The sequence below is a fragment of the Solanum lycopersicum genome, chromosome 8, assembly GCF_036512215.1.
Source record: "Solanum lycopersicum chromosome 8, SLM_r2.1".
NCBI classification, from domain to species: Eukaryota; Viridiplantae; Streptophyta; class Magnoliopsida; order Solanales; family Solanaceae; genus Solanum; species Solanum lycopersicum.
Genome location: NC_090807.1, coordinates 57,159,604 through 57,172,936, shown reverse-complemented (window position 1 = coordinate 57,172,936; position 13,333 = coordinate 57,159,604). Strand labels below are relative to the sequence as shown.

Genomic DNA, 13,333 nt, shown 5'->3' with positions numbered 1-13,333 from the left:
GCAAATATATAGAGAAATCTCAAAAAAAATTCAAATAAAATTGATATTCGTTCGTTAAATATTATTTTTTGAAAACGAAAATTAACAGAAAAACAACAATCGAAGTAACATAAAAAAAATAATAAAGAAATCATAAAATAACATTTCTTGTTTGAATGGCACATAAAAAAAATAGAATTGAAGAGTTGAATAAAATGGAATAAGACTAAGAAAGAGTGTCAAAAATGAAAAATAAGTACAAGTTTGAATGTTTGTGGATGTGTTTGGCCCCGTACAAAACTTTTACATGACAAAAATTATCCATATTTAAAAAATAATCAAATAATTGATGGGTCATGCAACTTAATATAATTATAATTTTACTATAAATATGAGGGCTTTGTTTAGTTTCCCTTGTCAATACTATTCTCTTAATTAACTCTCTTTTCTCTCAAACCAATGGCAATTTCTTCCAAGCTTTTTTTGTCATTTGTTTTAGCTTTCCTTGTTCTAATTTTTACTCTAGATGAAGCAAATGGTGCTATTAGTGGAAAAACTAGAAAATTAATTGATATGGCTAACAAAAAAGGACCTTATTTGGGATTAGTCATTCCTAATTTATTTGAGATGAATCCTCTTCTTCAACATCCTAGTTATAAACCTAGTGATCTTACCATTGATTATGCTGGTATTATATTAATTAAACTAAAACATATACACATTATTTTACCTTTTTTTCGATCACTTGCTTATCGATTATATATTTACGTTTTTTTTTTAATCATCCCTAAGGGAGGAGATTTCGATTTGGACGCATTGATAATCAGCCTGTTGTTTTGGTTATGACTGGACTTGCCATGGTATGTTACTATTTATAATTTATAATTTTAATTAATTATATGTTTGATCGATAGATCGATTTTGTGTTTAATTGTTTTAGCTAAATGCTGGGATAACAACACAATTGTTGTTAGCATTGTTCGATGTTAAAGGAGTGGTGCATTATGGAATAGCAGGAAATGCAAATCCATCTCTAAATATTGGAGATGTTGCAATTCCTCAATATTGGGCACATACTGCCCTTTGGAATTGGCAGGTACTTACTTTCTTTTTTTTGAGTTTTACGTACAGGCGATTCAGAGTTTGGTACGAAGGAAAATATTTTTCAAAAATAAATGGTCAAATGAGAATTGGATAATTGGAATCTAATAAGGTCAAAGCAATCTTTTCTCATCACAAGTTATAACTTTGGACTAGTAAAAGTCAATATTAGGATAGCTAAAACATATATCAAGACGTAGAAGCAAAGATCACGTAAACAAAATTCTTGTGTCAAAACGACGTTCTTGTAGAAATTTTCAAAGCAAATTAACTAGTGATTGAGTGTAAAATTGAAAATAATAAAAGTATTTCATTAAAGATCATATGTGGTCTATTGGTAGAATTATTCAATGTTTGTAGAAAATACTTGGATGTAATTGCCGCTTTGATCGTTTTATATTGTTCACATCTCTTTGATCGTTTTATATTGTTCACATTTCAGATGTATATGGAGATGAGGTCTATGAATTTTAAGTTTCTCATATTGAAATTGTGCAAAAACAAAAAGAAAAATAGCATGTACCAATTATTAAAGAGAATTTATATACTTTAGGTTAAAAACTAAAAGGTCTTTGTCTGTACCAATTGATATATTATAAAAAAAAAAACAAAAAAACTGGATGCAGAGATATGGAGATGGCCCTGAGAATGAACTACCCCTTGAAGTAAATGGAGATTACACAAGAGATATTGGTTACTTGAAAATTGCAGAATACACAGTGAATGTGACAAATTGCAACTCACATAACAATCTTCTTAACAATGTTTGGTACCAACCTGAAGAAGTATTCCCTGTATTTGGCACTCCTGAGGATAGACAACATATCTTTTGGGTCCCTGTTGACCCTCGTTATTATGCAATTGCTAAGAAACTCGAGGTAATTTTTAAAATAATTAATAGTGTAATATTTAGAGCTGTCAATATGAGTGAGTCAGTACAGTAGACAAAAAAGTAATTTTTTTTTTGATGTGTCACTAGGGTTTGAAACTTGTGGGGTGCTTAAACGCAACGACATGTTTGAGTCATCCACCCAAAGTAACAAGAGTAGCTAGAGGAAGCAGTGCAAGCATATACTTAGATAATGCAGCCTATAGAAGTTTTATGTACAACAAGTTTGATGTTAGTCCTGTTGAAATGGAAAGTGCTGCTGTGGCTCTCATTTGTTACCAACAGAAGGTACCTTACATCGTTATCCGTGCCCTCTCCGACATGGCCGGAGGTGGCACTTCAGAGTCCAACGAGGCATCTACCTTCATCACCCTTGCTGCGACCAACTCCGTTGAAGTCACAGTCCAATTCATCAACCAATTGGCTACCAAAAAATTATATCAAGATGCTTGATGTCTATTATTAGTATGTTCAGTTTTTCGAATTTGTCTCAAAATAAGCAAAAATCGACAAGAGATTTGTTCCGATCAAGTATAACTTATTTGTGATTTTTCAAATTTCATTAAAAGTATATACTATCCACTTGACTTGTATTCGACAATAATAGAAATTAATAGTAATTAATTAATTCAACTAGGAAATAAAAGATATATGCTCCATAGATGGAAACAAACTCATAAGAAAGAAAAATCTTTAGGAGAAATTGTCTAAAAAGTTATGGTCAAAGTATTATTCAAATGGTGGCTTTACGTTTTGAGAAAAGTAGTTTGTAGGAATAAATTTATTTTATAGAGGCTGCGCTTAAATAAAAAGAGAGAGAGAAAAAACATACGAAATCACGTGATATTATTTTATTAGAAAATAGAGAGAAGAAAAAGGAGTAAATGAATTTTATAATAAGTAAATGTCGTTTAGTGATCATATGATAAAAGATAAAATGATTATGTATTATGGGGCAAATCAAGTCAAATGGGGTTTAGGGTGAGATCCTAGCAACTACGGGTTATTTTGAAGTTCAAAAAAGTAGTGAATAAGATTTATTAGGATAAACTATGTAATTATATTATTATTTATGTTTAAAAAAGAATGATTATATTTTCTTTTAATGTGTTTCAAAAAAAATGATTCATTTCATTTTTTTGTATACTTTAACTTTAATTTTCCACGTGGTATGTTTATGACCACAAGATTAAAAGGCATTTTGATACATTTTACATACTTTAATATAAAACTACAAAATTAAAAAGTATTCTTTCTTTTCTTAAACTCCGTTTCAAATCAAACTAGGTTATTCTTTTTTAAACAGAAGAAATAATAAAAAATATATCAATTCAATAATCATTGTTTGATGAGAATCCATATTTGATCGTGTTGTTGGTTCAATGAGAAGGAAGGGAAATATTAAAGGCTTTTTTAACAAAGGATTCCATGCTTTTTCGCCTCTACAAAGTCAAATGAAAAGATATCAATCGATAAAATATTATTTCCATTCTCCATTATTTTAGAGTTATAAGTCTCTCTTTTCTTTTTTTTTTATTTGAAATTATAAGAATTTTGACTAACATTTTATAATTTATATTTTTGATTCTTATTAATATAAAAAAATTATAATCTATAATAGTTTTTGTATTGATTTTGAATATCTAAATATTTTATTTAGAATATCGAATTAATATAATCTAATTTAACTTTAAATTAAAAAACGCAATATGATAATTAAAAGTAAACGGAGAAAATATATTTACCCAAATTCCAACATTTCAAATCAAAAATTTGAAACCGTAAAAGATAAGAATCCTCTCACTTGATTTGTTCACCTTTGATCATTAGATTATTGCAAAATAAAGGGAGAAAGGCCTGAAATATATTTAAATTTTAATCAAAATTATTGTAACAATTCTAAATTTTGAGCAGGACTTACTTTTCGTACACTATTAATACTATTATATTCTAAAAATATATAAGTGTCCAGTTAAACAAGTATGGAAGATACAAATTAAAGTTAATTCATTTCAACAATGATAAATAAATGTTTGTGAAGTTAAAATACTAAAATAAAATTTGACTATCAAATTTATAGATTTTATTTCTCAGTAATATATTAAAAGCCCCAAAATATTTAGAGGAATTCATATTTAAATTTTGGGACTATTTAGGACCGATTTGATAGGAGGTATTAATCAAAATAATTCATGGATTAAAATTTAATTCAATAAAAATATTACTTGATTACTTTATTTAACCTAATACATGGATTAGTTATACCTCATACAAATTACAAGGTCTTTTAAATCCTTAGAAAGTGAGGGATACCTAATCCAAGATTTAACAATCCTTGGATAAGACCTCCCTAAATGACTAAACTAATCCCAAATCCTTTTTTCTTTTCTTTTCTTTTTTTTTTGTAATTTAATGCTCTTATCTAATTTATATGAGAATATTTATAAATATTCTTTTAAATTCTTCAAATTCGTTCCATGTAATTTGATGGTTTCACAAATTCATATTTTTTTCTCCATTTTTGATTTGTTGGATTGGGTTTTTCATTCTTTTTAGGAAAAATTACTTATATACACATCTTTACTTACCTTATTTTCTATTATTTTCTACCATTTTAAAATATTACAAAGTCCCTTATTTTTTTCCAAATCTAAATTCTTCTGCATACATAATTATTCCAAGCTCAAGCTCACGTTTTCTCATTCCTTTAATTCCTACCTACTTTCACTCCAACAATCTTATCAGTTATAACATTCATCTCAATTTGAAGTTCAAGAGATTTCTCTCTCCTGTCAATCAAATATTCAAATTCCAATAATCAGATTCATAGACCAACAAAAAATGAGAATGCAATAGCTTTGAAGAATTAATGCAGAAGAGTTGTTGGCTGTGGAAAGAGGCGGCTGCTACCATTTTGCTATCAAGTTGCTGTCACTATTACTTGTAACATGTTTACTTTTCATCGAGTAGTTATATGTTATAGTGATCTAAATTATGTAAGGCGACAACTTAAGGAAGCGATTGTATGAATGATATAGCGATGAAATAAATTTATCGAATTTCAAAAATCTTTTCAAGAACACATACATAAAACATTATAGTTGTAGACAAATTCATGAGTGACACCATTGTTGAAAGTGAAGAAAAACTATGGGAAATGATACAAAGCAAAAGAGAAAGCATAGAAGAATTTCTTCATCATTGTTTTTGCTTTCACCTACATGATTTATTAGGGTAATTATGTAAGAATTATCTTATTTTCTTTTTAGTCTGTTTCAAAAAGAATGATTTATTTTTTTTGGCAATATTTTAACTATAATTTTCCATGTGACATGTTTAAGACCACAAGATTGAAGGGTATTTTGATACATTTTATATAACTTTAATTTAAAATCACAAAATTAATTTTTTTTTTCTTTCTTAAACTCCATTTCAAGTCAAACTAAATTATTCATTCTTAAACGGAGAGAGTAATAAAAAAAATATTTCAATTCTTTAATTATTGTTTGATGAGAATCCATATTTGATTGTGTTGTTGGTTCAATAAGAAGAAAGGGAAATTTTAAAGCCTTTTTAACAAATGATTCCATGCTTTTTTCCCTCTACAAAATTTTTTAAAATTTTATTGATATGTAAAAAATTATAATTTATAGTAGTTTTTGTATTGATTTTGAATATTTAAATATTTTGTTCAAAATATCGAATTAATATAATCTAATTTAACTTCAAATCAAAAAATGTAACATGACAATAAAAAGTGGACGAAAAAATATATTACCCAAATTTCAACATTTCAAATCAAATTTGAAACCATAAAAAATAAGAATCCTTTCACTTGAATTGATTTGTTCATTGTTGATCGTTAGATTATAATAAAATAAAGGGAGAAAGGCCTGAAATATATATAAATTTTGATCGAAATTATTGTAATAATTTTAAATTTTGGGCAGGACTTACTTCTCATACACTAGTACTAGTATATTTTAAAGATATATAAGTATCCAGTTGAACAAGTACGGAACACTAAAACTAAAGTTAATTCCAACAATGATGGCAAATAATCGAAGCTAATTATAAAAACTCGATGTAATATTCTTGAACGTTGGGTAAAAGAAGATGTGGTTCTATTGATTTTCTTTTTCTTTATCACAACGTGAAAGTAGTATATAATTGAGCAAATTTATGTATAGCAAATAAAATATTGTTAATTTTATGTTATAGCGAACTTGTAAAATTGCACTCTGTGGCAAAATTATTGTTTGCTATGAATATTTCTTTTTGTATATTCACTAGTCCTTCCTTTTTTTTTTAAATAAATTTTTTGATTGTTTAAAAAATTAATAAAATGACGCTAATTTCATTGTATAAAAAAGGAAAAAAATCCCTGAAGTCACGCGCAGTAACTCCAAATGTATAAATATTTATGTAATCCATATAGATACATTGTTGTACCACTAGTAAAGCAATAATTATTGATATCATACTTATACAAACAAATTCTAATGTATAATTGTTACATAGTATGTATAATGAAATATAAACAATTTATGAATGTGTATAAATGTGAGCAAATGTGTATAATTAAAGGAACATTATACAGTAACTACTAATATATACATTTATACACCCATAATTGTATAAGAAAGCAGTTGAAGAGATGAATTAACAAAAAAAAAAATATTTAACAATCAAACTGAAACAACACAATCTTTCAAATTCATGACCTATGATGCTTCTCCTACATTAAACACAAATATGAAAATCAAAAAAGTCAAAACATATGTAATTCAAATAGAGCGATTCTATGAATTCCGAAAGCAAAAGGTAAAAGGGCACAAGGAGGACAAAAAGTCAAGGTAATACTATTGATATTATACTTATACAAACAAATTCAAAATGTATATTTGTTACATAGTATGTATAGTGAATAAATCAATTTATGTATGAGTATAATGTGAGCAAATTTGTATAATTAAATGAACATTACACAATTACTACTAATATTATACATTTATATAACCACAATTGTATAAGCAAGCAGTAGAAGATATGAATGATACAAAAATACAAAAATAAAATAAAATTGTAACATATACATAAATGATTATACATATACCTTAACATGCTCCAATGACCCAGAATCGTTGTGTTCTATATAAACGTCAGTTTTATCTTTCGTTTTCTTACTTGACCCAGCAACAACATCAGCCTTATCTTTGATACCTCCATTCAGAAATCTGATTGGGTCATTCCTCAATTTGGATCTGATCTCTTGCATTGTATTCGATTTGGACATTGAACCTGAAGTCTCCCCAAAATTCTGAGTTAGACCCAAGGAAAACGATAGGTATTCAACATTATTTTCGACATTCAAATGATATACCTCTTGTGAATCTCTTCGATGGATATTGAGCATCTATTGTTTGAACCCAAAATCTATATGAATTATGAACTGATGTGAAAAAGTAGTTTGAGAAAAATGAAAAAAATTATCAAAAATTGATAGATTCAGAAGAGTTTTTGGTGGTACCTAAGATTTTAGAAATAATTTTGAAAAACGATGAAGACATGCTGGAGAAATTTAAATTTTGAAATTGAATTTGGGAGAAATTGAAGGAAGTAGGAGAAGAGATTGTATAAAAGGTTGAGAAAAAAAACGTCCATTTTATTTTATTTTCTTAATAATTTATACAAATTTGTGGGGCCTGTAATAGCAAAGTGATTGAGATTATGCTTATTAAAGGAAATAACTTAAATGATAGTTACTCCATTTCTTAAATTATTAGTTTGTCATTCTTTCCAATTATCCCTATATAATTTAGGGTGATGCTTATTATGCTTTAAATAAGAATAGGGGTACTAAAGTGCTAAAATAAATTTTGGCTACTAAATTTAAGGTTTTATTTGTTAGTAATATATGAAAAGACTCATATCTAAAATTTAAAACTATTTAAAGGAGGTTTGAGCTGGATGTGATTGATAAAGAAAAGGAAAAATTATGTGGAATGACAAACTATATTACGTAATTAATTAATAAGCGTATAGTTTAATTTATTTACTCTCGTATCCCCATTACATCTCTTTCTCCTAAAGTCACTCCTCCACTCCATTTTGAATTTCAAATTTTAGAAGATTTCAAGTTCTCCCTCCCGTCTTGCTCTCCATTTTTTCGCAGGTAACCGTCAAAATTAACATATGAATCTATATATTTATTATGCTTCTTAGTTTTTATTTTTTTAAAAAAAAATCTTTCTTTCTTATCAGATTACAAGTTCTTCAAAATCAGAATGGAAGATTCATTTCCATCCATAAGAATTACCTGCTTGAATGTTGTGTATATCGTTGTTTGTACATTGAATTATTATATACAAAATTGATCAACATATTTGTGTTGTTATATTCATATTTTAAGTTTTCTTTTTTATATTGAACTAGTTATATATGTATACAAGTAATTACTTTAAAGAAATTGATAAAATTATTTGTATAATAGTTTGTTTTAAATCACAATTTTTTTTGTATTTTACGTTACTATATAAAAAACTGTTTGATGAATTTGTGTATATACAAGTACTATATTCATATTTTATTTAGACATATACGATTACTTGTATATATATATAGTAATTACTTTACAATTTGATACAAATCAAACAATTTATATTTGTTTTATTTACATTCGTATATAAATTTGTTTATACATAAAAATTTTTTTGTGTATTTTTATATTCATTTTATTTTATTCGTATATAAAGTTTGTTTATATATATATACTTTTTTTTTATATTCGACTAGTCATATATGTATATAAGTAATTACTTTAAAATATTTGATACAATTATTTGTAAAATACTTTATGTTCTTTTTATCTTACGTTATTATATACAAAACTGCTTGAGAGATTTGTGTACATACAAGTACTATAGTCATATTTTTATGAGAAAAGACATAAAGACACCATCAAAGTTGTCCTGTATTTGCATTAAGACACCTTAACTTTTAAAGTGTCCTATCACCCCACAGAACTATTTAATTTCTTTGTAAATAAACCATTTTGACCCATTTCCTAATCTGAGTTGTTACCACGCACATGAGGCGCGTCATGCATTATTTTTACTGCCATAGACCAGTTTAAAGGTGCCATGTGTCATTATTTTTCTTTTTTATTAATTATTTTATCAATTTATGTCATCTTCCCCAAATTTAAACCCAAAATAATCATTGTTAGCCTAATTTTTCAATCTCATAGTTTTTCATAGCAAAATCAATGTTGATACTCTTTGTTTGACCACTTCATCATCTTCTCTAAGAAAATAAGACACCACTATTGGCGAGGAACTTCTGGATCAATGAAGAATGTGATTTTCTTGTTCAATAAATTCAAAGTAAACACTTCCAAGCTATGGATGCTCCTGTCTAAGCATCACAACTGGCTATAATGGATGAGAAAAAGATTGTCTGCCACAAATTGGCCAATGGAACATGATGAACAAGAAAACGGTTAATGGTTAATGGAGAAAGTGTTACACATAGGTTTTGTTCTGAGTTAGCATAAATGTGTGAGTTATTTAGGTCTGAGTTTTGCTACCAAAAGGGTTGCAACTAATAGCAATCCCACATTCAAATTTGTTGTCACCTAACTTCATAGCTGGAAAAAAAAATCGGAATGAAGAAAAATTAACGAAAATTTCTTGAAGGTGCAAGCTAAACAGAGAAGAAAAGAAATGGAGAAGATGACTTCTCTTTAAAGAATAGGGTCGGGTCGGGTCGGGTTGAATTAGATCATAGGGAGTTGAGCAACACGCGCCACTACATAGACGAGAAAATGGGTCAAAATGGCCCATTTACAAAGAAATTAATTAGTTTTGTGGGGTAATAGGACACTTTAAAAGTTAAGGTGTCTTTATGCAAATACGGAACAACTTTGATGGTGTCTGTATGTCTTTTCTCTATTTTTATTCATTCATATACAAGTATTATATATGTATATGATAATTACTTTACAATTTCGTACAAATTAAACAATTTATATTCAATTTATTTACATTCATATATAAACTTTTATACATTAAAGAGTTTAGTTTCCCATAAACAAGTTTGTATGGTCTTTTTGTCGTTATAGAATTCTTTTTTGAGAAAATATTTGATTTTGAATGTTTAGCTTAAATTATGAGATTATGTAAATGTTTGTTACCGTATTTAAGGCTACTGTTACTATTTAATGAAAAAATAAAATATATTACAAATTAAAAAAAAATATTTTATACATATTAAAAGCTACATAACAAACTAAATTATACCCATATAATGTAATTATGTAAACTATACCCACATAATGTTATTTCATATATTCAATTTGCCATATATGAAATTTTCCCCAAAAAGATTGCAGTGTAAATATTATTGTATCAATAATGTATATAGATGTGTATATATCTATACGTGTGTGGTACATTGGTAATACATCATCTATACACATATATACATTAGTTATACACTAACGATATCTATATATACACATTGATATATTATATATACATATGACCATTTTGTTGGGAATAATTTCTATTGCTTGTACAAATCTATAAGTACACCTTTATATATTAAATGGGAAAAAAAACTTAACTTTGTTTAATGCAAATTAAAGTATATTTTGTTTGTATATTTATAAAAATTCCCTTTTATATATTTGTGAAACTATGTTAGTTCATAAATTATTTTAATGGTTTTTCGGCACAAAATTTTTATTTGTGATTAGAGTAACATATTTTCACTTTTATCTTTTAATTTCAGCTTATTTGATAAAATCTAAGGAGTGATCGATATTTTAGTTGGTTAGGTTAATGATTTCATATAATTAAAAATCAATAAACAATAACTTGAATTATCAAGCATACGTATTCGATTAAACCGATTGATTGACGTTCAATCAAATCCGCCTTTTACGAGTGATGGACAAATTAGCATGATATTATAGCATATGTATGATTATATCGTATCTAGAGGTGTCAAAAAGGAACCTAATTAAAGGTAATCCGTCCAATTCGTCTAGAAATTTAAGAGATAGGCTCAATATAGTTTGAATTGAGTTCAATCTCAACCCATTCAAAGCTTAACTTATTTTAAGAGAAGGGATTCATCAATTGAACCCAATTTAATCTCCAATTTCAACTCATTTTAAAACTCTTTATTTGCATTGATATAATGTGTGTTTCTATATTGAAGGTATAAATATTTATTTTATATCTTTTAGGATTTATCTATCCATTCATATCTTCTTATTTAGAATTTTCTTGAGTTGAAATTCAAATTGTGGTTATAAAACTTAAATAATAATAACTTGAAATTATTGAGATTAAGCGGGTCAAATGGGGAGGAGGGGGGGGGGGGTCAATACCCAACCCGTTTTTGAGTCAATTTGAGCCCAAAGTAAACTTGACTGGGTCAAGACCCAACCCAATACCTTTTTCAACTCATATCTCCAATTTCAACTCAACCCGCCATTTGACACCCCTGATTGGATCAAGAGGAATTTCGCATCTAACCACTCAATTAAATTAATTATGTTTCATAACTACATTTTGTTAATTATAATTCATAGCTACATGTTAGAGAGATGAGTTATGCGAATTATGTATGTATATCTGTCAAAATTATTGTATATATGTAACTGGTATACATATATATTTGTATATCTTGCTAGTGAGATTCTGAGAGGGAGGAGAGAGGCGAGCAAGAGAGAAAAGAGAGTGGAGAGAGACAAATTATATATATCAGATATACATATGTATTATTCTATCTGACGAGCAAGGTTATTGGAAGAGGGAGGAGAGAGATTTGGAGATAGGAGAGAGGTGAGCGATAAGAGGCAGACAGTGGAGAGAGACCAACTGTGTGTGTGATTTGTATTTGTATATATATAAAAGAGGATAGACGACATAATTACAACTCAAAATAAGTGGCAAGCCATAATGAATTTAAAATTATAGTTGTATCAGCAAATTAACTAGTATATATTTATTTTTTCGCATGATTTTTCCTTGTATCAATCACGTGCTCTAAAATTATATGGGCGTATGACAAAACTATTTTATCAAGCAAATCATTTAAACTTCTCTATTCATTTGATCACACACATGCATACATCATACGATTAATTAATGGGAAAAGACTCAAATATGCTACCAAACTTTCAGAAAAGGCTTCTTTATGTTATCCGTTAAAAGTTTGACTCATCTATGCCATTACTGTTTAAGAAAAGACTCATTCATACCATTATTTTTTTATAATAATTTTACAAAACCATTTTTTACACGTAAAAAGTCATGATTCAGCCACGTCATTATTATTTTTTTATAATAAATTATTAAAATTTTGAACAAACATTAAATTAAAATAACCCATCCAAATTTAAAAAAATCCCTATAACCCATTTTTTTTCATTCAATTTATCAATCCGAAAGTCCTAAGATACTTCTCGACCCTCTTTCGTTTCTCGAGCGATTGGATGACAATTACCGGAGTTGCACTTTACTATTGACCAACTATAGAAAGATAATAGTAACATTAATAATCACAATGCATAAACAAATTTCAAGCAATAGCTATACAAAAGCTCATTGAAAAGAATTGTGATGTCAACCTGCACTAAGGAGATACACTCCATCATCGGTCACTTTTGATTCATTAATATCAGCAGTGCAAGCAATTTTTCTATGCAGGAAAACAATAAATCTATAACACAAAACTTCAATATCAACCTACTGCATAATCTGATATTTCAACAAATCTAGCATTAATTGTCATCCTATTACAAAATAGGTAATGGTCATCCAATCGCCCAAGAAGTGAAAGAGGGTCGAGAAGGATCTTAGGACTTTTTGGATTGATGAATTGAATGAAAAATTGGGTTATTGATGGATTATATGGATTTTTTCAAAGGGAAAATGACAGAAAATTCATCTTTAAGTTCTTTTATTACCATTATCTTCTGTTAGTTTTACAAATCTTCAAAATCTCTCATTTTCGCGCATCAAATTAATGTATAAGCGCATCAGATTAATGTATATCGCGCATCGGATTAATATATCTCGCGCATCAGATTAGTGTATCATGTATAAGATGTATTGTATCTTACTTAACGAGTAATGTATCTCGCGCATCAGATTAATGTATCAACGCTTATATTATTGTATCAATTTGAGGGATTTATGTAATTATAAACTTATAGGGGACAAATGATAATTTTGCCTTAAAAGTATGTGATATTTGTCCTTTGCCTTTTTTTAAAAAAATTGGGTGAATCCTTATCTGAATGGGTTATTTTAATTTAATGTTGGTTCAGAATTATTATCTTTTATTATA

General features: G+C 27.6%; 1 protein-coding gene and 1 long non-coding RNA gene across 2 annotated transcripts; one reads left to right on the top strand and one right to left on the bottom strand.

Moving 5' to 3' along the window:
• The first annotated feature begins 364 nt into the window (after positions 1–364).
• Positions 365–2,500, top strand: LOC101252010 (bark storage protein A). The gene is made up of 5 exons (XM_069288149.1): positions 365–667; positions 772–839; positions 920–1,075; positions 1,707–1,958; positions 2,060–2,500. Exons 1-5 carry the CDS (start codon positions 439–441, stop codon positions 2,420–2,422), a joined length of 1,068 nt encoding a protein of 355 aa, XP_069144250.1. The 5' UTR covers positions 365–438; the 3' UTR covers positions 2,423–2,500.
• Positions 2,501–6,815: 4,315 nt separating this feature from the next.
• Positions 6,816–7,627, bottom strand: LOC138337673 (uncharacterized). Its single transcript, XR_011211074.1, has 2 exons — positions 7,353–7,627; positions 6,816–7,270 (listed from the first exon to the last, which is right to left on the bottom strand). It is a non-coding gene; the product is annotated as an uncharacterized lncRNA (long non-coding RNA).
• Between the last annotated feature and the right edge of the window lie 5,706 nt (positions 7,628–13,333).